General features: G+C 45.1%; 1 protein-coding gene across 1 annotated transcript; it reads right to left on the reverse strand.

The window, feature by feature from the left end:
* Positions 1-13,937: 13,937 nt before the first annotated feature.
* C1QTNF8 (C1q and TNF related 8) lies at positions 13,938-21,151 on the reverse strand. The gene is made up of 4 exons (XM_074885510.1): positions 21,077-21,151; positions 18,291-18,410; positions 15,212-15,452; positions 13,938-14,485 (listed from the first exon to the last, which is right to left on the reverse strand). The coding sequence occupies exons 1-4, from the start codon at positions 21,149-21,151 to the stop codon at positions 13,938-13,940; spliced, it is 984 nt and encodes a 327-aa protein (XP_074741611.1).
* Positions 21,152-22,760: the final 1,609 nt, after the last annotated feature.

The following is a 22,760-nucleotide window of genomic DNA, read 5'->3' on the forward strand; positions in this document are numbered from 1 at the left end:
TGTAGTGTTTTGCTTTTTTCCAACATGAGTAATGAAAAAGCAAAAGCCCTTAAAAGATGTGGGTGCTACAGGGGATGTACAGTGATCCTAGTGATGTGACCTCTAGTGATGTGAGACCAACAGATAACTTTGCATCTGAATTTGACTCAACAGCCCCCATGCTGCAAACGGACACACAGCACAGCCCTGGACATGCAGCACTGCTGTGGCCTGGCAGTTACCATCAGGGACGAGTGTTTCACTCTACCTTTTCATATAGTTAGGCTGTCCCTCTGCCAGGCAGTCTAAGGAGCAAACTTGGGGCCTGGGTTTTATATTCCTCGTGCAAGTGAAGAGTGTTTGGATGGAAGGTCCAGGTGTGCAGCCATCACTGGTCCAGAGCACCTGCCTCTGGCTTCCCTGTTGTGAAACTCCAGAGGGAGATTCTGGGCTTCCCCTCCCAGTGTTCCAGGGGCAGGTTCCACCATGTCCTTCTGTGGAGAATCTGGAGAAAAAAAAAAATTCCCTCCCAAGGTCTCAATTAACTTATGCTCTCCTGGATTTTCCCAGTGCAACATCATCTTGCCTTCTTGAAATATGAAATAAAAGTGGGTTGTGTCCCTGCCCTGGGAGTGAACAGTATGCCCAGAGAGCACAAACAAAACCAGGGTGGAGATGAAGGGTTCTTAGCAACACCACATAGAAGGTCCAAGGCTTCAGAAGTCCAGGTCCATCATCCAAGTCACCATCTCTCCAGCAGACAACACCTTTCAGTTTGTGCTTGTCCATGATATCTAGCCCATGAACCTATAGCCACCACAAAATAATAAGGAGTGGGATCAACAAAAACATATTTACTGAAATTAATAACACAGCACATTGCACAGGCTGTTCCTACCATCTCAGATTGACACATATGAGTCATGGCCATCACTAACACTGGGGCTGCAGCAGCTCTGTGCAACAGGAGAGATTATCCCAACTTCTCTGAAAAACTGCGGCTTCAAACAAGCAGAACAAAGACAGGTAGCACACACGCCAGAGCAGCGTCACGTCACGAGAAGAAATGCTGGCTCTGAAGAGATGTGATGACAGTAGCTCCCATGGGCAGGGGGAATTAATTGTGCAGCTTCCAGAATTAATGCGATCATTCTGCTTTCCTGTTTGCACCGCTATTAAGCCTCACACCACAGGCTGCATGCACTTTCTGTAGCCACATGTGTGAATCCAGTCCCATATGCCAGGTGATAGACAGAGGTCTGATGGGCTTCACATCTCAGCCTTGCAAATATTTTATTTTCTGGTGTTCATGTGGCTGACTACTCCAGACAGGAATCAGCGCAGCAAAGTGTCATTTACATGGAATAAATTCATGTCACCAAGTTTTATTTGGATTTCTTCAACACCTGTAAAATCTTATGTGGGGGAAATGCAATTGCATTGCATTTCTGACCTGGTGTAGCCATGATGTAGATGTGGAGCTGAGCTGGAACATACAGATCAAGCCATGCAATGTGAATGGGGGGTTTCTGCACCCCTGAAATGGATGGGTTTATTGGCAGGGTAACATCAACCCTGCCTCCCAGTCTGGGATCCTCGACCAGGTTCTGCAATGCCGGTAGGCAGCATGATAGATACCAGCTGAAACCAGCATGAATTTAGTCTCAGATCACTTCAGGCAGTTCATTTAGGTGAAATCCACTGCTGTGCAAGAGGCCAGAGTGAAGTCTATGAACCACTTACATCTCACAATGACAGACCTGGTGCTGGCTGGCTGCCCGGGGGTGGATTTCATCCTTTGTGAATCCCTCAAGAAATTTTCCAATAGGATATTAAACCACGTCCATATTGTTCAGTGAGCAGGAGCCAGCATTGTGAGAGATGCACTTAGCAAAGAGCATTTGCAATTTCCAGAGAGCACAAAAAAAGAGTGTGGAAAATGGAATTGTACAAAAAGCCCATACACGAAGCTGTTTCCCTTCCTTTTTTCCCCTTTTTCAACAATCCTCCTTCCGCAACCTTTAAAAGGTACAACCTGAAAGCTGAGCCTGATCTTAATCATCTAATTAAAATGCTGAAAAATTTCAAAGCATGGCATTTGCTGCACATCAAGGTGAAAAAAATACAGTATTCTCAAGATTTTTGACCATGCATTGCCAGCTTTCTGATTCACTCTGGGACTGGGGAGATCTTAGTTTGAGGAAGATTGTGATAAATCATAAGAAGTAACTGAGATGTGTATGACACGTGGCTGAGATGTTTAAATTCAGTCTGGCTGAGCCAGAGCAGAGTGTGCAGCTGACCCTGGCTGGTGGCTTGGCGTACGTCTGTGTCACCCAGACCATGCTGGGCACTGGGTGCTGTGGCCGCTCAGCTGGCCCAGTCTGGAGGTGCTGCTGGTCCAGGGATGGGCTTCAGGTGAGCGGGAAACTGGTATTTCATGGGACATCTCTCAACAGGTACTACTAGCTACATTATTATTTAATGTCACAAAACCAGAAAGGAAAGATGCAGGTTCTGCAAAATTTAGTTAAGAACTGCTCTGAACTGATTTCTTGATGTCGCACTGGTTAACCAGGCTCGGGACAGCTCAGCACACCCCTGCACTTCTCACTTGGGCTCAAATCAACTTTGAGAATAACCTGCTCTGTGATCAACTGGGCTTAGCCGAATGGGAAGAGGACATGAATTACACTGAATGTGCCAGTTCGGACACTTTTTGTTGTATTTTCACCAATAAATCAGTGTAGCCTCTTCTGTGTCAAAGGCATCTTTTCAGCTGAGATATTTTGTCCTTTTCGGCTGCACCACAGGTCTGAGTCTTAATAGTGATAAAGACTAAAACTCACTGTTATTGCTAAATTCTCATGAGTGTAAGCATCAGAGGAGCACAATAGGATCTTGCATACACAGGCTTTCACTGATACTCCTCCAGTCAAACTGACTTTCAGAGGGAAATGAAAGCACACATTTGTGGCACTTGACAATTTAGCAAGTGTCATTTCCAGTGAGTAACAATGACAGCAAGCTCCAGAAGCAGCACAAGGCCTGGGAAAGTACCGCTTGGCTCTGCGGCTTGTGACGTGCTACTGCACCTTAAATCCTCTAAGGGTCTTTTTCGAGTAGTTCTTTGCATCACGACTTACTGTGCACAGGCCACTTTGCACAAAAAGTGGTGTTATATTTAATTTGGTTACAAATGCGAACGTAGAAACAAACTCCTTTTACTCAGCAATTGGCTGAAGCTGCAACCCAGTAGTTGGGGAGAAGAGATTACAGGACACTTACCAAGGATTCAAAACAGATCCCAGGCAGAGAGAGATGAATTCTGCAATAAACTTCAATAATAGCAGGTTCCTATTCAACTCACAGATGACTTTGGAACGATATTTTATCTAGTGCCATGGGGTATTGTTCAGTGTGAAACTAAGAGCATTTGGGGAATTTTATATTGAGTTCCATGGCTCTTTTTGCATTTTAAAGACCTAATACTTGACTTGCAAAGCCATTCTGCCTCTGACCGATGCCACTTAATCAAAAAAGCTTTTGGTATTTTCCTTTTCACCAGTCTTTCAAAGAGACAGGCCATGAGACAGTGCAGCAGTTCAGAGGCTGTTGCACTGCTGCAGCTTCAGCCTGCAGCACCATCACAACTTTTTCAATTCCACACAAGAGGAGCAGCCCAACGCACCCTGAGACACCGGCTCCTGACGCAGGTGAACAAACCACAGCAAAACAGGAGGGATGCCTGGGGTACAGATCATCTAGTTGTTATTTATCCTGCCCATCACAGGGTTATCCTGAGATGCTGCAGATTGACTTTCAGCTGTCCACTTCTCAGTGAAGGCAGCGGGTGCCGAGAGGTTCAATCTCTTTGCACGGGCAGAAGAGCGTTGCAGGCCATATGAAGAAGCCAAACTGCTTTGCCCAGAGCCACAGTGAGGAAGGAGCTTTCCAGCTTGACGGAGGATGTGGTATCTGTCAGCTCTGAACACCCACTGCTTTCTTCCCCAAAGCCCCTAAAAAATGACATTGCCAGTAATTAAGCAAATGCAGTTAGCAGTTTTATGGCTGATAAATTATAACTGCTATTCTTAATGAGCAGAGAGACTCAATTAGACAAGGTTAATACACCAAATAAATGCTATTTGCTCCACTTCAGAATCATCCAAGGTGAAACACCCCAGCACTGGGAGATACTGAGCACAAAATACAGCCACACCAGAGACACTGATGATCCAACATCTGCTAATGTGCAAACCATTAGGAGACCCGTCACTAAATACCTGAAATACCCAGGACACAATAACTTGAATCATCTCCAATAATGGACCAGGTCTGATCGGTACAGACAGTGATGGCTTCATGACCCAGGCTCCATGAATTTGCTAAATGCAGGCCAAGTTCTCATTATCTACCTTCTTGATTTTACTCCATTCTGGTCTCGGGGGTACAATTAGGAGAATGACTGGGGATTATATTGGGTTGAGTCACAATTTCTCCAAATAGTTTAGCTGTGTAGCCTGCACCAGCCATTCCTTCAGCCTTCACAAATGGGAGCAGGGCTGGGGAGGAGTCCTTGCCAAAATCCTGAATGCACCAACACCCTTTCTTAACCCTGATCCACTTTCACTTTGGGTCATCAGACCACTAAGCTCTTCTGTTTCTTAATGAGATAATTTAGTACCTTATCTGTTTACAGTCTGTTTTAAGTGTCCCTGTTTTAGCATGGCAGAGACCTACTAAAGTCATGTCCACTGCTAGAGCTAAGGTTGTGCAAGGAGCCTCTATGACTCAACACGGCTGTAGTAGCATCCCAAATTAAGTGTGCCTGGTAGGTTTTTTCATGTTTCCTGCATTATTCCTCCCAGTCCTGTATTTCCATTCCCAGCAGAGCAGCAAGGCTCACTCTCTCTCTGCAATGTATAGTAAAGCCAAGCCATGCAGCACTGCTGCCAAATGGGCACAGAAAGCATGGCAGGAGAGAGCAAGGAGGGGCTGGCATCCACATCACCTATCCCAGCAGTTCCTTTTGTATTTTGTTAGATATTAAAAATAGCAGACGAGTAGTCTTGCACACAGTGAGCATCATCGGGGCAGCATTATGCTGCTGTCAGCTCGTTTCTCCACCCTGGGGAACAACTGCCATTAGTGTGTGGTCTGAGGGAGCGTTTCCTATGGAGAGAAGCAGGTTTCAGGGCCAGAACCTGTGTTTGTTCACAGTTGTGTCTTTTCAAAGCTTTTTACTGCAGTTTGAAAGCCTTGGCATTTTCGTTCCTTCTGGAGCATTTTCTGAGCGTTTCCTTCCTTGATTTTACCCAGGACTGAAAGCAAAAGTGATGGGGAACTCCTGCCCAGGCCACTTCAGAGAAATTCTTATCAATGGGAGGCAGGCACCGCAAATAAGAGTGGCAGACCCCCAAAAAGCCAGCAGACAGTGTTTAACTCCCTGGATGCTAATGCTTGCCTGGGCTTACCATGCAAGATCTACACAGCAGTGTGTGGTTTATGTTTCACTGTACAGGTGCCTTTTCAATCAATGGGGGAGTCGAAATTCTGCCTTAAGAGGGATGAAAAGTACAGACAGAGAAACAGAGGGAAGAATGACCTTGTTCAGTAATTGATTTGCATTCTTCCTTGCATGGAAACAAGGCGATGTGATTCCCTGGGTATGCTCAGGCAGCTGCTCAGCACTGGCATTTTGCGTTAGCAAAAAACCCAAACCTGGTGGCAATTCCTCTGTTTCCTGCAACAGAAGTTTTTCTCCTTAAATGGCCTTTTGGTGGCAAAGGCAGGAGGAGATCCGCCACTTGCCCGCACTGCAGCATTCAGGTCCCTGAGCCAGCAAAAAGGTGTCTGGTCCCCCCACGACCAAGGGAGGAAGCAATTTCTTTGTGAGTTGGATTTAATGCAATTTTCCCTGGAAGAAAGGAGTTGCAAATATCATTAGGTTGTCATGCCCAACATATGGCAGCAATTGTCGGGGTGCCCAGATCCTCCGCAGCAGCTTTTGGCTGCAGCATGTGGTGCAGCTGCTGTCAAGAAAACATCCGTTGGTTTGGGAGAGGGGAAGCAAAGCCTTCGTCACCGCAGCACCAGCGTGGCTCCACCAGTTCATCCTCCCTGTTTGCCAGTTCCTGAGCTGCAGCCAGTGCTGGCAGAGAGGATAAAGCTCTGCCCACGTTTCTGCTGCGGCCAAATTCAGCACTGTGAGGACAGAAGTAACCGGCTCTGAGCTCTCCTCACAAGAAGATACAGCCTGCCCTGTTATAGTCACACAGCCTGTGAACTTTTTTACTTGGGGACTTCTAACTGAAGACCTGGTTAGGCAGAAAGCATATAAAATCTCACAAAATCAGGCAAAGAAAAGGTGTTGAGCAGCCAGGTAGCGTGAGCTGGCAGTGAGAGCACACGGGTTTGCTGTTTTCAGGTGCTGCTGCTAAAACCACCATGGAAAATGAGGGTGCAGGAGGAGGAAGAGGCATCACCAGGTGCTGGCAGGGACAGCCGCGGTGCACAGCGTGGAGCAAGAGCAGGGAACCCCCCACCACCACATCCTACCTCTCCCTGAGCAACTCGTGAGGAGGAGGATGGGGGCTCCCCAGCCTGTCCTGGGGTACCCACTGCTGCTCTGTTTGGAGACACAGCCCAAGGGTTTGGGAAATTCCATTCCCAACCTCCAACCCAAGCAGACTAAAGGGCAAAGGTCGGGAAGCAGTGATGGCCCCAGAGCATGTGCAGGCCAAAGTCTCTGGCCTTTTAGCTATGTATTGCTCCCTAGCTTGTAAATGGTTTCTATTTGTTTTAACACTTTCTTATTCTATCTGGTGCATTTTATCTGCTACTTTAAATCCTTGATAGTGAATAGGTTCTTACCAGAATCATTAAGTTCCATTCAACTCATCCAAACGCAAACCATTAGCTTTATTTGTTGCCTGGTTTCCTTATCGGCAATGATGTTATTTGCCTGTTCCTGCTGTAAAATAAAAGTTTCCTTATTGAGAGGAAGAAAGCAGTTTGCCGAAGGCAGGGGTTCCTTTTGTTCTTACCCTGACTGCCAGAGAAGGAACCTTCCAGAAAAATGAGGAGGGATGAAACCTCACCAGAAACAGCCTCCTTACACCAAAAAAAAGGCTGCAAGAAGGTGGAAATACAGGATCTGTTGGATATCCCACTGCAACAGATTGCAGCATCCCCATGGCAGAGGGAGGGGAGCACCATAAGCAGAGCAGGCAGGGTGCAGTGAGGCACTGCACGGCAATAGGTGTTTGTGATATTAGCTAATCCACTGAGAAACTGATATTTAAGCGCCGAGTGTCCCATGCCTGCAGCTCACACCCATGCCACAGATGTTCTCACACATCCCCAGATGTGCTCAGGAAGAATATTTCAGGCTTTAGTTTTCATGTCATCATTGCTTTTAAGACCTGGTTACCTGAAGAGAGGTTTCAAAAGGGATGAGGAGGGTAATCAGACTTCAAGTGTCCAGCACATCCTCAGAGCAAACTCCTTAGTGCCTGGACAGGTTTATAGCACAGCCCGCCCGAACGCAGCGTGCCCAACCTGGGATCAGAGGAGCAGCACTAAACTGCTGCTGGGGAGAAACATGTTTGCTGTCAGGTCCCATTCTGAATATTTACAGGCAGAAAAAACACACAAAGAGATAGAGTTTAGGGGAATTTAACATTTTGAGTGGAATTTGGCAGAATAGGGATTTTACCAGTCTGGTTTGGCTGGGGAAAGCCTGATTCACACTAGCTCACAGGCCTCGCTTAGGATCAGCCAGAAGAGAAGGGTGATTACAGCAGTTACTAAGGGTTGGCTTATTGCTACAGGCTGAAATCAAATCAAGGAACTGGGCTATCTTTGAAGAGCACAGCTGATAGACCGAGCACAGAACAAGATTGCAGGCTTAGCAGCTTTAACCCTGGGTCAGAGAGCTGCTGTAAAGCAGGAGCAGCAGCAGGACAAGCGCATCCTCTCTCTGCAATAGCACAAGCACGTGGTGAGCAGGAGAGAGCCCAGGGGCCAGATTGCTTTAGTGGTTAGTTCAGAGGACGCTGCCAGTTCTCTTAGGTCTGCTTCTCACCTGGCTTTGACTACTCATTACCATCACAGGGTTGCAAGCAAAGCAATTAACTATGATTCAGATTCACTGCTAAACCAACAGCAAGATAAGACCTATTCTTCACCTCCTGCCCTATTTATTGAGAATTAAAGAGTGCTATAAGAAGGGCTCTCTTCAAGGAGATGACTTTTGCTTTGAAGAACAGTCTCAGAGTCAATGAACAAGTTCAGAAGTTTAATCAACTTAAACACAGCTGACAGTACAGAGCAGCGGGGTTTGACCAGGAGCAAGCATGCAGGAACAGAATAATTAGGAGAGAAAACAGGGAGCACACAGAGGTTTTACTTTACTTGATGCCATTTGGCATCAAGAGCACAAAGCTCCAGCCCAGTCACCAGCTCTGCCAGGTATAATGAGCTCTAATAGCACTGTAAGAGCTATTAACCTGAACACTGGTTGTTTGTCACAGCCAGGATTATAAAACCTTCAACACCTCTTTCAAGAGGGTGTTTCTGAGTAGTTACAGCATTATTTAAAGATTTCACAAAAAGAGTAAGATCTTCTGCTTGGTCAGTGAAAAAGTTGCAGGACCAGCATTAGGACTCAAGGAGAGTCCTTGTAAAACCACCCTCACACTAAGTACTGCTACAGCCCATCACAGGCCACAGAAAAAACATAAGTGCACTCAGCATATGGTAAAATACAGTGTCTTCTCTAATCCTCTATTAAATACTAAGGGAAAATTCTCACCTATAATTTTTCCCCAGCATGTTGCTCACTAAACCTACACAAGCCTTACCTCCCCCAGCAAGGCCAGAAGGTACCCCAGCCCTTACTGCTGCCTTATACAGCCCCTCAGCTTGTTAAGGCAGACTCAGGTGGGCTCCAAGTAATTTCCTGCTTCTGCATATAAAGAGGAGTTCAAGCACCACCCCTAAATTCTGCTCCAGGAAAAGAAAAGAGGAAGAAAAGTCTGGACTATTTTAAGCTCACAAAGAAAAGAGGGTCAGACTCTTACAAGTCAGATGCTTCTGTGTTTGAACTCAGAAAAGTGGTGTTTTTAGGTTAAATCTACAAGTGTAAAGATTTTTTTTCCTGTCTTACACCTGCAAGGTAAGAACAGAGAAAATGAGCAAAACCAAGTTATAGAGCAATTATGTAGCTAAACAAGGACCCTACGAAATTCTGTAAGTCATAAGGCAATGCTCCATTTAGTGCAGTCAAAAGTACTGGGTGAGCACATTTGGAAGTCATAAGACAAACTTAAGCAGAGGATTCAATGGGGCAGATAGATCCCAGTAATTACTGAGCTTTGCTGCAGGATTTCTTATGTGTGGGTTTGTGATATTGGAAATTGCAGCTGAAGCAAATTTAAAGTAATGTGAAAGCAGGCCTGGCTCAGCTTCTTCATATGGGGATTTTTAGTGGGAACTATTTCTTGTGGCTTTTTCAGGCTTTTCTCAATGAAAAAAAGCTGAAACTTAAATCTACAGGAAAGGAAGGTTAAAGGAGCCCTGTGTAGCTATGTGCTTCATTCCTCTGCTCTAAGCCAGAGCTGCCCTTGTCATTCCTGGCAGGCCTTGGGATGCTGTTGAAGCATTTCTGGGATGGAGAGCTTGTCTTTCACGCTGCAGCTGCAGAGTCTGATTCTTCTTCTCGTTGAACTATTTTTTTCCTTATACTGAATGGAAATCTTGCCCTACCCCCAGTGGATATGGGCAGGTAATTTTCTTGCTGTCTTCAATTCATTGCCTTATTGGTACAGGGACAGATGCTGTCCCAGCACTCTCTCCCTGTGAGGAGCTCATCTGGGACTCTGATGCCAAAGAAATGAAGGAGAGGATGTTAAATGAGTTTATCTCCTCCTTATTGTCAAAGTTTGGGCTAGTAAGTGTAAATCTCATGCAGATTGCAGTCAGAAAACTAAAGGTATGTTGTCTTAAAGTCTGTTTTAATCTTCCTATGTCAAACAAAAGAGATTTTTGGGGGGTAGATGCTTCTCATCTTATGTTTTCTGTAATATTTTTGTTGTTATAGAGGGTTTCTGTTCTCCATTTACAGGTCCCTGTATATGATCTTAACAGGTCCCTCTGCTTCCCCTATTTCTGGCCCTGGCCCAAGGCCAGGTAAGGTTATTTTGGCAAATTGGTTTATTGGTGCCTTGTACCATGGGGACTTCATCTTCCACAGGGATCCTGGGGTGAGAGGGACCTACAGGAGAGCTAATGTTTCTTAATAAAATGCACCTGGGATTTATGGCAGCTGAGGCAGTTTAATCATTTCTGTGTAATACTGTTCACTGAAGGGTTTGGAAACAAGATTCTGACTGAGCCCTGATGACTCTTTTCAAAGCATGAAACACAAAGTGGCAATTTAGGGAAATAATTGGGAAAATAAATACAAATTAAGTTTTTCCTTTTCATTTAAATTTCAACACTTAAACCCCCCACTTTCTTCTCCTCAAAAGAGAACTTAAAAAGCTTTTTTTCAAAGTTTAGTTCTCCAAGCCACATATTGCTGGAAAAAAGGGATTTAAATTCTGCTTCTATAAGACAGGCCCTGGCAAGCTGCCTGTATGTTGATGCGCAGATCTCAAATATTTGAGCTTTGGATTTGGCTCATTAAACTTCTCTAAATAGGGATGCTTGTCCCAGCCCTTGAAGTTGGAAAAAACTGAGGGATGCATGCAAAAGGTGACAGTACATGTCTTTGTACATTAAGCTTTTTAGGTATTTCAAATTTTTTCCCTAAAGAACTCAGAAGCCTGAGACTTCTAGTTCTTTCATGCTATAAATAACTAATTTGAGTAAGGTTGGCAACCCAATAACCTTTGTTATTATGTGAAAGGTTATTCTGCACCTGTAACCAATGTGGCTTTAGTGACTTACCTGATTATGCCACTGCTGTATCAGTCACGAGCATTTTCAATGTGTCCTATTGCTTCAATAATCAGAGTCTCTGTGTTGTCTAGGTGTTATAGGGAGTCTAGGTGTGTCTAGGGATATAGATGGATGGAGGGGTTTTTTCTTGCTTCCTGGTAGAAAGTAAATTTTCCAAAATCAGTGCAGATTGAACATAAATGCATTCTGGGTGTGTTTTTTCCAGTGCTGGATTAAGCACTGGCAGTAACTCCAGCTGGGCATGACACTTTAAGCCTTTTTTTTTTTTTCTTTTTAATTATAGTCAATGCAGTGAACTGCAGACAGGAATGAGCTGAACCTGCGGTGAAGTGGTTCAATATGTGAGGAATGTTACGACAGCCCTGCGACCACATCAGCTTTAGTGAATAATCCCTGCTCCACCACAGGCATCTCATGAGGTCCTCTGCCAGCGGTACCCTGCACCCAGAGGAGGATATTCTGCAGCTGCAAAATTTAGGTCTGGGTAGGGAATGATTTAGACGTAGGGACAAAGGAGGGGGGAAAAAGCTTTTGAGGTCTCCAATGTGGTATGTGGCTGGGAAAAAACAGTCTGCAAATGCCTCCACTGAGTCGGGTGCAGTGGAAAGGTCTCTGCTTGTGCATGTCTTTGCTCAGGGCTGGCATCTCCCTGCTACTGCTCTCAGTACTAAATGATGTGCTGCAGGAAGCAACGCAGCCATTGGGGCTTTTACCACCATCCTAATGGGAATGGCTGATTAAGAAGCTTTTTTAGAAAGTGGGTGGGAAGGGAATGCTGTGCAATGGCCTGACCTAAGCAGCTGGGGTAGCTGACAGCAGCTCAGCAGATTATCTGCATAAAATCCCCTTGGGAGTGTTTCTTAAATCTATGTAGGTTTTCCCCTTGTCTTTGTCAGTGTTGCAGGCTGTGATGGAAGCAGGAGCAGACATGATGTTTCAAGGCTTGTGGACCCATTTTCATCACGCATTTACTTTGCGCATAGGCTACTTAAAAGTTCCTATTATCAAGAAGACTGTGAGATCGCAAATGTTTGGTATTTATTTTACAGCAAGAGGTCACTAACTTCTCTGTCTCCCCATCCTGATGATGATGGTTGTTTACTGGCCTGCAAGGAGAAGAGTTGGTGTCAGTCTAGTTTCTGGGGTCCTCTAGTGTTCAAGTAACTGATATTGCCACCTGAGACTATTATATGGGACTGGATGTTTAGTCTAGTGCTATTAGCCCTGGACTGTGAAAAAAACATATGGAGATAAATAAACAAAACCAGGCTACTCAAAGCAAGTGTACTCAAAGCAATATCTTTATTTTGGCTACATTTCCAAACAGCGGTGGATAGGCGAGGTACAGCAGTGAAGCAGTTTGTCTAGCAAGAACTTTTCATGTATCCTTCATAAAAATGGCTTGGGATGCAAACAAGAGATTGGGGGAATGGGCAAGGAGAAACTGGGGAAAACCATGTTTCTTGATGCTGCATGTACCTTTCCACTGTTAGGTCAATAATTTTTCAGGAAAAAAGAAACCAAATTCTCTTAAAATATTGCTGCTTACAGTAAAGCACCCTTTTTCTTTCTAGTGTTCTCACTTTCCAGAAATGAGGGTGCTATAAGACGGTATGCTGTAAGATGCTATAAACATGGCCTCAAATTCCAGCTTGGCAATGAGCACTCTGAAACTGGATCCCAAGGCAGGGCCCACTGTTTTCCTTAAAATAGGAAACACACATATTCCCAGCCATTTTAGATGTTCTTGTGTAAGAAGTATTGCTAGCAGTACAGAAGTCTAGCAAAGTTATAGCATGTGGCTACAGTTGTACTAAAAACTATGTGCCTCTGAAAAAGCTTTACCAGACGGATATGCTGTTATTTATCTAATTCTAACATTATGTAGTACCAGTGCTGTGTCCAGCTCTGGGGCCCCCAACATCAGAAGGACACGAACCTGCTCGAGCGGGGCCAGAGGAGGCCATGAAGATGCTCTGGGGGCTGGAGCACCTCCCCTGTGAGGACAGGCTGAGAGAGTTGGGGGGTTCAGCTGGAGAAGAGAAGGCTCCGGGGAGACCTTAGAGCGGCCTTCCAGGACTTAAAGGGGCTACAGGAAACGAGGGAGGGACTCTTGATCAGGGAGTATAGGGATAGGATGAGGGGTAACGGTCTTAAACTGATAGATGGGAGATTTAGATCAGATCTAAGGAAGAAATTCTTCCCTGTGAGGGTGGTGAGACACTGGCACAGGTTGCCAGGGAGGCCTGGAAGGGTTCAAGGCCAGCTTGGATGGGGCTTTGGGCAACCTGGACTAGTGGAAGGTGTCCCTGACCATGGCGGGGGGGGGTGGGATTAGATGATCTTTAAGGTCCCTTCTCAACCCAAACCATTCTGTGATGCTATGCTTATGGTCTCAGAATGTCATGTTGCATGAAGTGGAATAAAAATGTAATTTAGGGTAAATATACTGTGCTAACTATTGTTCTTAACACTGGTGTGTTCTTGCCTGAGTGGAGCAGACCTGGTGTATGTGCTGGTGAGTGTGGACTCTTATTAACAATATTGAACACTGCAAAGATATCCAAGTATTGTTGTAGGAGTTCTGACATTCTTTAACTAGCACCTGGGTAAGTGGTATCTGAAGATGATCCTTAGATATAATTAAAGTGTCTTCTCTAAAGCAGAGTAAAGAAGTTAAATTTTTGCTACCAACTTGGCAAACTCTTTAGGGATGTTACTGGGGATCTATACAGGGCTGCAGAACTGGGGCCTTCTGCATGTGTATTCTTCAGGGCACATAAGGGCTGAAGCCTTCTCAGTACTTATGTAGCTTGCATCACCTTGAAACAGTCACCTCCACCCACACAGGTGTCCTTGGCATGGACAGACAACCCTGTCAGCAGGCCAGGAGGCCTGTAATCCTTCCAAGTGGAACTAGACATATGCGTTTCTAAAAGGGAAGACACTAATGTATCTACCAAAGCTTTGACCCTAAAGCTGATGAATGGCTACTCTATGGCTGGCTTGATTAAATGGCCATTGAAGATGATGTAAACATCAGACTCCTCACTGTAGATGGCATTTTCTCGCTCCCGCTTGAACATCCTCACCCAGACCTCCTCTCCTTCCTGCAGGTCCAGCATGAGGCTCTGGCTCTGCATGATGCTCCGATCGCTGGGCTGGGCGTAGAGGATGGCCACCTCCTTCTCGTTCTTCATCAAGTGCAGGTAGGTCTCCTTGAAGTTCCAGGTATGGACGTTGAGGCTGAAGTAGTAGATTCCTGCCACGTAGCAGAAGAACTTCCCCGAGAACATGTTGAAGTGCTTGTAGAGGTTCACAAACTCAGTGTCAAAAGTGACATGCTGGAAGTAGTCTGAGCTATGAAGGGTTTTTCTCCGACCCACTGAGAAAGCAGCGTAGAGCTGCTTGCAGGAATGGCCTTGTGGGCCAGGCTGGCCCTTCTGGCCCTTCCGTCCATTAAGGCCACGTAGCCCTCTTTCTCCTTCCTTCCCAACTGCTCCAGGGTACCCTTTCTCTCCCATTTCACCCTTCTCACCTGCAAGTGTAAAGGAAAACCTTGTCAGACGCAAGCACGTGAAGCCCAAGCTGCCGACACATCCTGCTGGAGATAACCAGCAAGGCAGCTGCTGAAACATTGTTTTCCCAGCACAGATATCTGGAAGCATTGCTCAGACACAGGCACCTTCCTAATTCTCAGAAGGATAAAAACGCCAGGTGAAAGCTTGGCTTCACTGAGCTCGTGGTGCCAACGTTCAATGTCCAATAGCGGAACTCCATGGCCTGACCAGACTGGTTACATGAATCCGGTGTTCATGAACCCAGCTCCTTCCTGCAGAGATTAGGGCAAGAAAAGTTACTGATTTTGCTGAGGTCTGATTCGGGCCTGGGAGAGGTGGTTGAATTTATCTGGCCTGTGTATCCCTGCTCACAGGACTCCTGGCATGTATTGTATGCTTAGATTTTATTTGCGTGCCTTATTGAGACAGAAAATGTTCAATGAAAAAAGTGAGTGTCTTTCCTAGTTTTTAGGTCTCAGGTGTGACCTAACCTGAGCTTCTGGTGATTCTGGTTTTTGACAGATTAGAGCCTTTTGCCAAGCTTCTCATTTGCACACTTTTACAGCCTGTGCCATGTCACCCCTTGACCTTCTTTTGGGTAAATAAAGTGGATGAGTTTCTTGGTGTAGGGAGGAGCACAGCTTGCAAAATGAGGGTGATCAAGTAAGATAAAGGATATTATCATGGTAGTCAGCTTTACCCACCTTTGAGGATGGTGATGTCTATATTGGGCTGGACTTTGGGTACCGAATAGGCAGGGTCGCTGCTCATCCTTGTGTATCGTGAGGAGATGATGGAGACGGGCTGCTCCGAAGGCCCACAGCATCGCACGCACGAGAGGCGCCGCGGTTCCCGTCTCGGCAGAGCCTTTTCCAGCACGGCACCGACATTCGCAGTGGACACCAAAAGCAGAAGAAACACTGTGCTCATCTTCAATGGAGCCAGCTGGACGGAGCAAAGGAACAGGAATGATTAACGCGGTGATTCAAATCAGAGCTTCTGATGGGCCATCTGTTAATGCTACCGCAAGGTGCGTTTCTTCTGATTAATTATTAGCTTTTCTTGTAGTGGCACCAGGAGACTCCAGGTAGGAAGGGTGCCCCACTGTGTACTGTTTACAAGCAACAGAAAAGGCAATCCCTGTCTCATTACCTACAGTTGAAATATCTGACAAGACACCAGGTAAACAAAACAAAAAAAAAAAAACCACACACACACACACAAAAAAAACCCCAGCCTGCTGAGATTGGAAGATAAGGCTGAGATCACAGAATCATTCAGGTTGGAAAAGACCCTTGGGATTGAGTCCAACCATCAGCCCTACTCAACAAAGTTCTCCCCTACACCATATCCCCCAACATCCCATCTAAACGACCCTTAAACACATGTTTAAAGCTGTCGTAGCAAACTCTGCTCAAGGCACATTCGTTGCCTGGCTGCTGTTGGAACAGCCTTTGCAAAAGGTGCTGGGTAAAAGACATGAGGTGTTGCTCTGTTTATTGCATCACCATCCTGAAAAATTCAAAATCAGATGTACAAAGTGAAACTTTATTTAAACATAGAGCCTAAACCTGATTTTTAAAGGACAAACCTGAGGGGAAATGAAACTAAAAGAAATCAAAAGCGTTTCTCTTTGGATAGTCTCTCGCAGCCTCTTGGTGGTAACCTCTTTCCAAGGTGACTTCACCAAGCAGTTTGTGGCTTTGACCATACCCATGTGCTCTTCCTAGCAAAATTTCTGTGTACGCTTTCCGTTATTATTTTCCAATGTGCAGAATGGAAAGCTAAATAACTGCAACAAACAGCCCGAACTGGGATTTGTTCTGCACAAACACTAGTTTCTGAGATAGCCTACTACATTTTCATCTGCTACTGGCAAGCTCCAAAGGCCCTAAATACTGGGTGAAATGCACAGAAAGAAAATGTTTCAGGCGGTGTAAAGGAGGTGAGCTTTTTTTTTTCTAGCTCGCCATCAGCCTCCTTCCCAGGGAGGGATTGGAACCAGAGACAGGTAACTGCCTCCTCGTACCATGTATAATTAGTGTCTTTCTGCTGATTGCAGCGGTGTTTCACATAGGACAGATTTTGGACTGATGCCTTTTTGGACCTTATCCAAAGTCAGATTCATCAGAGTCATCAGATAGACTCTTGTTGACCTCAGGCTGGGAGCAGCTTTTACAGCTTCTCTTCTACCATCTTTAATTCCTGAAATAGGTGGGGAAGGTAGTAGGTAGATGTCTTGGCTTTCAGAAATAGCTCCATGAACACACAGGTCCCATCTGCAGAGGGAGGGAATTCCGCCTTGGAGCTCTGCAAAGGCTTCACTGAGCACCAAATGGGCCAGTTGAGAAAATATGGAAAAAAGAGTGTGAGTATGGGGTAAGGTATTTGGATTGTACTGGCATTCTTGGGAGATGCTTTCTTCTAGTTCTTACCTGCCCCAAAAGAACTGTCATTCACACCTTTTATTACTTGATGTAATCCAGCTCCCTGGAAACCTGATGAATACTTATTAGCAGCAACATAATAACTTTCCTTCTGATGGAAGTGAAAGTTCTTTCTTCAAATCTGTCATAACTTGAAATGATCTTTCTATTCATAATTGTGCCTCATTCTAGGTACAAGGCTGAGGAGGGATTAATACTCCTTTTATATCAGTGTTCAGGGGCTGAATTTCATTCTCATTAAGTTCTTCTTAATTTTCATTCCTTTTAAGCCATCTTTGTGCTGCCAAACAGGAACAGAAATGCAACACAAGTCTAAATGGACAGCAGGTCATAAATAACCAGCCTGTACATGACCAGAACAGAAGGTTTGCAGCACAGAGCGCATTTGGGGTCCACATGTTGTTTCTGGGGTCTCCTCTGCTGTGGTTAAAGTTTGTCCACATACATAATGGTCTAAAGAAGACCCCATGTTCATTCAGTCTCAAGCAATCAGGGCCAATGCAGGGGACTAAAAGCTATTTAGTTCTCCTTAGGAGTGTGGGTAGTCAGTAACCTGGGGATATAAAGTATAGGGCAATTGATTACATTATCAGAACATTAAAACCAGAGGACATAATTGCTCATAATACCTTCATGAAGGAGAAAGAGCATTCATTAAGAGGGATATTTGTAATAGGCAAAAAGGAAAGGATTCATAAATATGAAGAAATTACTTTACATTTTCAGAGGCCATTATTCTCCCTAAGATTAATGACTTTCCTATTTTTAGAAGTGACTTAAGGAAAAAAAAAAAAGTTTGGATGAAAAATCAGTGTGCAGGTTGTGCACATTTCACATTATGGTAATCCAAGCACCCGTTGAAGAAATCATGGCTACTTGCATGATTCATGAAGAACAATTACTCAAGTTATTGGCTAGAAATTGCATTTGGAAAAAAAAAAAATGGAGCAAATGATGCAACAGTCCAGTCAATTCAGGGTATTCTAGAGCTGACACCCCACCACCTCATTTTCCTTTAAAAGTTAGTGAAGTTAGTTCACTAACATGGCAGAAATGTATTTGGTTGCACTGGCTGTGGTTGGGTGAAACAGTAATGATGGATGTGAATAAACAGAGTTTCAGATTTGCAGTCTGCTCATAACACAACAGAGGACAGGAGAATTAGTAAAATAAGAAAGAGGTGAAGAGAAAGGTGTCTGATAGGACTGCAAGAAAAGAACGATGAATTCAGCAGTATGGGATTATGTTTGAAAGGCATCCAGTGCAAAACCAGAGATCAGGTGAAGGAAAACCTCAAACCAGAGAAATTAAATGTGCAACAGGAAAGGAGACAAACCTCGTAAGGATTTCCTTGTAACAAGATCATGTCAATCTGGAGGAAAGAATGATTTGAGCCGAGTTTCAGGGGAGAAGCAAATATAACTCTTGTGGTGGTGCTGAAGTGAAATCTGACTCTCTGAAAATAAATAAAAAAAGTAAAAAGGATGAAGCTCAGAATTTAAGATCTCTGAGGTAAAGTGAGAGATTGTTTTTAGCCATTTGTTTTTTCCCTTAAAGATAATCGTTGTGACCTTATTTTGTTAAACGTGGCGATGATGGATTTGACTTCAGCTTCACATGTCTACCTTCTTCAGAAGACAGCAAATGACAAACTGGGCTTTGCTCTGCTGTGGCCATGACTCACCAGAGCACAGGCAGGGAGGCTGCCTCTCCTGCACATCACTCGGATCCCTGTATGGGAGGGACGTCCATCCTCCTTCCCACCGTGACCCGACATGCATCTGAAATGATGCATTAGTACTGCACTGAATGCCGCGAGGCTGCAAAACTGAGTACGTTCCTCCTTGGTCATCCTTCACGACACCACGGGAGCATCCTGAAAGTGACGGATTAAAACTGGATGTATAAATTATTGTCTTCCGTACCAGAAACCTGCAAATCTCAACCTGGTTCAATTCAGAAATCTTGGTTTTCCTATTAGGTAGAAAAATCTAGAGATGATGACAGATATGCAGACATCCTAATGGCTGGGAGGAAAACTGCTCTCCTGTCTTTAGAAACTTTGCAGTCTTTAAATGTTTCACCTGGGAACAAGAAGATGGTCTCAGCCCTCCCTCTCTCAAAACTATTCTTTCAGTTCAGCTGCTCTGGCTCTGCTTTAGCTCAGGTTCATTTTGAAACGGTTGATTGACAATTTGAAATGTTTCAGCTGAAAAGCTTGCGGCGACGTGTAGAAAAATGTAAATTGTTTTGATGCTTCTGACACTTCTTGCAAAGTGCTTGCAAAGCAGAAAGCTCACCATGAGGCTGAGCGCACAACCCGTTGGGTTGCAATAGGTAATTTCATGATAAATTATTTGCTCTTCCCATAATCCTTTCAAGCATCCCCACTCCAAAGCCATGAAGCACAGCACAGCCCCCAGCCTCTGCAAGCGGAACCAGGATGAAACCTGACAACCAAGTGTGAATTTAATCCGAGGCTAAGGAGGAAATTCTGCATGTGCTAAATGGGCAGATTTTTTTTTTGGCACTATTTTGGCAGACAAAATGAAAATTTATGAATGATGAAATGAGACATGTGAACCTGATGAAAAAGCAGTTAATTTCAGTGAATTTTGGTGGTGAGGATGGCTGATGGTTGTGTTCATTGTAACATTAGAATATGTGCTATTGTTGGAGAGCTGTATAAATGTAATTAAAGGTTTCTTTGACTGAAACCACCCTTTAGCTAAGGTTTAAAGCCACCGTTTGCTTTTTCTGTCCCCTTTCTTCCTCTCTGAATTTCTGAGTAGAAAGACAAGATTAAAATGTTAGCAAAAGGGATTGTTTGTTCAGGTATTTCTGCCTGGCAAAAAAACAAGAAGAAAGAGCAAGTGAAAATACCAGTCTCCTTGCATTAAATTTAAACACTGTTGTTTGGAGCCTGTTGAAAGGGTGTGTCTGCCTGTCTAAGCAGAGCAGGTAATAGGAACCCTTTAATGGCTGCTGCCTCACAGTGAGGATGCAATGCCCAAACCAGGGACACTGTTGTCTGCCACGCTCAATCTAAGGCAGAACAGAAGATTAAATAACATATTTTTGCTTTGCACTGACCCTGGAACTACCCTAACTTAAATATAATCAATCAAGCTTTTTATTTACTCATTTTTAACCTGCATCAAAAGTGCTGGCTTTCCAGAGACACCTGACATTCCCAGTGTCTGCCAGCAAAAAAATTCCTCCCATGCAGGGCTTTAGAGATGCCACAAACCTTTGCTAGGGAAGGGCAGAAACCATTAGTTCCAGTTCAGAGAGTTAAATGATGTGATTCTTTCTTCTTGTGTGCAACTTCTTATTTAAATATATTTTCTTGACACTATTACAGCTGGAGAGAGCACCTTGATTGATTTTTTTTTTTGGTTCATGATTGAGTTTAATCTTATAGCTCAAGGTAGACAGCTTATGCATGAGGCACATTTGCTCATGCAAAGCTTTTTAATCATGCTGTGTACCTGAAGAATTCTAACACTTTGATATAACGTAACACATCTGGGTAATAGAAATGATAAGAAATCCCCATAATATCTGCAAAAATAGCTCACTTGCTCTGCACATAGAGAAAATAAAGCAAGAAGGCAAAGCAAGTCAGCCTGGAGGCTATGGCTAGCAACGTCAAGTTTGCAACCTGAACCGTAATCTTGGCCAGACCTTGGCGGGTCCCTTGGCACTGCCAGCAGCCCCTGGGGGATGTCAAAGGTACAGATCTACCTACCCCAGCCTGTGTTTTCACTGGGCCCAGTGGAAGTATGTCCTGACCTTCCAGGGATGGTCAAAGAATAAATCCCACTGATGACTGTGCTGAGCTCACATGCTGAGAGTTCACAAGGCAGAAATTGCTCTTGGATGCCTGAGCTGCACTTTAAATTTCTGCTAACATTTTCCTTCCTGTTATTCCTATGGCTTTGCTCAGGAAAAGCAGTCTATGACTATCTTTGCTTTAAATTCACCGTGCACAGGGCAACACTAGCCACTGCCCATTTTAATTAGTGACAAATCTTGACTGAAAACCCAAGAGGGCAGTTAAGACTAAAACCTTCCTTGCGCCACAGAGATGGAAAACACATGGTTGTGTCAGTCGCGAACCTCGGCATCGTTCCAGAGACGGAAAATATTCTGGTTCTGCTTTTTTACCTTTTGTCTTCTTTCAAGCCTCAACATCCTTACTGCTCCAGAGCTCCTTGCATCGCCAGCAGCAGGAAATGAAGCATCATTAGGGCTGAGTTTCTCTGGACACTGGACTTCCTCTTGGAAATTATTTGTTCGGGATTTTTTATTTTCTTCCCCAGGAGGATCTAAAATTTCTTCAGGAGCAATTTATTGTAGAAAAGCCCAAAATGCTGAAGGAGCTTGTGCATTTTCCAAAGTAAAGCTTCAACAGCTCAGGGGTTCCTCTGCCCATGGTGTAAGAGATGAGTGTGGGGCATCTCCTCTCCGACACGATGCCACAGAGATGCTTTGCTCAAGCTGAGCGTCAGGAGCCTGTCTGCAGCCACGAAACGATTTGAGGGCTCACAGACAAGAATATTTGGATCCTGAAAAGCAACGCGGTTTAAAATTTTCCACTGTCTGTAGTGGTTTGCAGATGACCGATGTTAACGCCCTCTTGTCCGCAGTGTTTATCCAACACACTGGGGTGATGCAGAAGAGGGGTTGGGAGTGCTGCTAGAGACAGCCGGGTCAGTTTGAGCCCTGCGAGTTGTGAGCAGGGCATGAATGGAGGCAAAGCCAGGATCCAGCTGTGGAGTGGTCCAGGGGGTGTTAGCCGCATCCATATTTCTAATGGCCTGCGTGAACTTTTGGTCAGTGAGTTTGTATCTCCATTTCTAATTATCTGGTTTGGTTTTTATTTTCTGGTGCTTTTTTAGCATGTGCCTTTTTCCAATGTGGGTAAATCACCCTAATTCCTCTGTCTTGGGAGGAGCTGTGAAACACTTTCACCCCCAGTAGTATGTGCCCCTGAGCAGCAGTGGCTCATGCAGTCACCATGTGCTCTCTCCAGCTGCCATTTCACCTACCAGACATGGGAAGAGATGAGGATCCCAAGCGAACATCCCTTCCTAGTACCTGCACACACTCAGACCTGGGCGATTGTGGGGGTTTAACACAGTTCCCTGCAGGCGCTATGGGAGGAGAGGCTGTGCCTGTATGGAAACGGTCCCATGCACGTGGGTACCAGCATCTTCGCGTGGTTCCACCTCTTCTGGTCTGCGGTTGGGGCTGTTATCATGCTTATCTCAGCGCAGACAGGCAGCAAAATGATGTTTGCTGGTTCCTAAGCAAACAACTCTTCCCTCCCTCCTTCTCCTTGTCCCTGCCTGCACCTCCGATGCCAGGAACATGCCTGCAATGTCCTGGAAATGGCCCCGCTCCGTGCTGGGCGGCTCCTTGAAAGCGGTCCCATCTCCGTAGCAAGCCCAGACAGTGATTCAGCCCAGCGGTGCCGAGGCACAGGGCAAGTTACAGTAAGTCATTCCCAGAGCAGCTTCTCCCATAGAGCAAATCACCCTGACGAAGTGGACGGCACCCAACTCTCCTTCACCCTTCCCAGCGGAAAGGCAGCTTTCCCATGACTTGCCATCTCTGACTCAGTGACTCTGGGAACTCGGCTTTCTGTATGCCAAAATAAAGCAGGCAGAGGTGTCCCTGGAGCGGGTCCCATGCGGTGATGTCCTGGCTGGGTGGGTGGGAGCACCAGGACGCGGGTGCTGGCAGCAGCAGCACCATCCCATCCCCACTGCAAGCTGTGGCTCAGGATGAGCAGCACATT

The sequence above is a fragment of the Strix uralensis genome, chromosome 16 (genome assembly GCF_047716275.1).
Source record: "Strix uralensis isolate ZFMK-TIS-50842 chromosome 16, bStrUra1, whole genome shotgun sequence".
NCBI lineage: Eukaryota > Metazoa > Chordata > Aves > Strigiformes > Strigidae > Strix > Strix uralensis.

Coding starts and splice junctions, on each gene's coding strand:
- C1QTNF8 (XM_074885510.1), bottom strand. CDS start 21,151: ATGTTGAGGCTTGAAAGAAGACAAAAGGTAAAAAAGCAGAACCAGAAT. Junction 18,411..21,076: donor GTCTCTGGAACGATGCCGAG/GTTCGCGACTGA, acceptor ATTTATTTTCAG/AGAGTCAGATTTCACTTCAG. Junction 15,453..18,290: donor TACAAGGAAATCCTTACGAG/GTTTGTCTCCTT, acceptor TGCTCCGTCCAG/CTGGCTCCATTGAAGATGAG.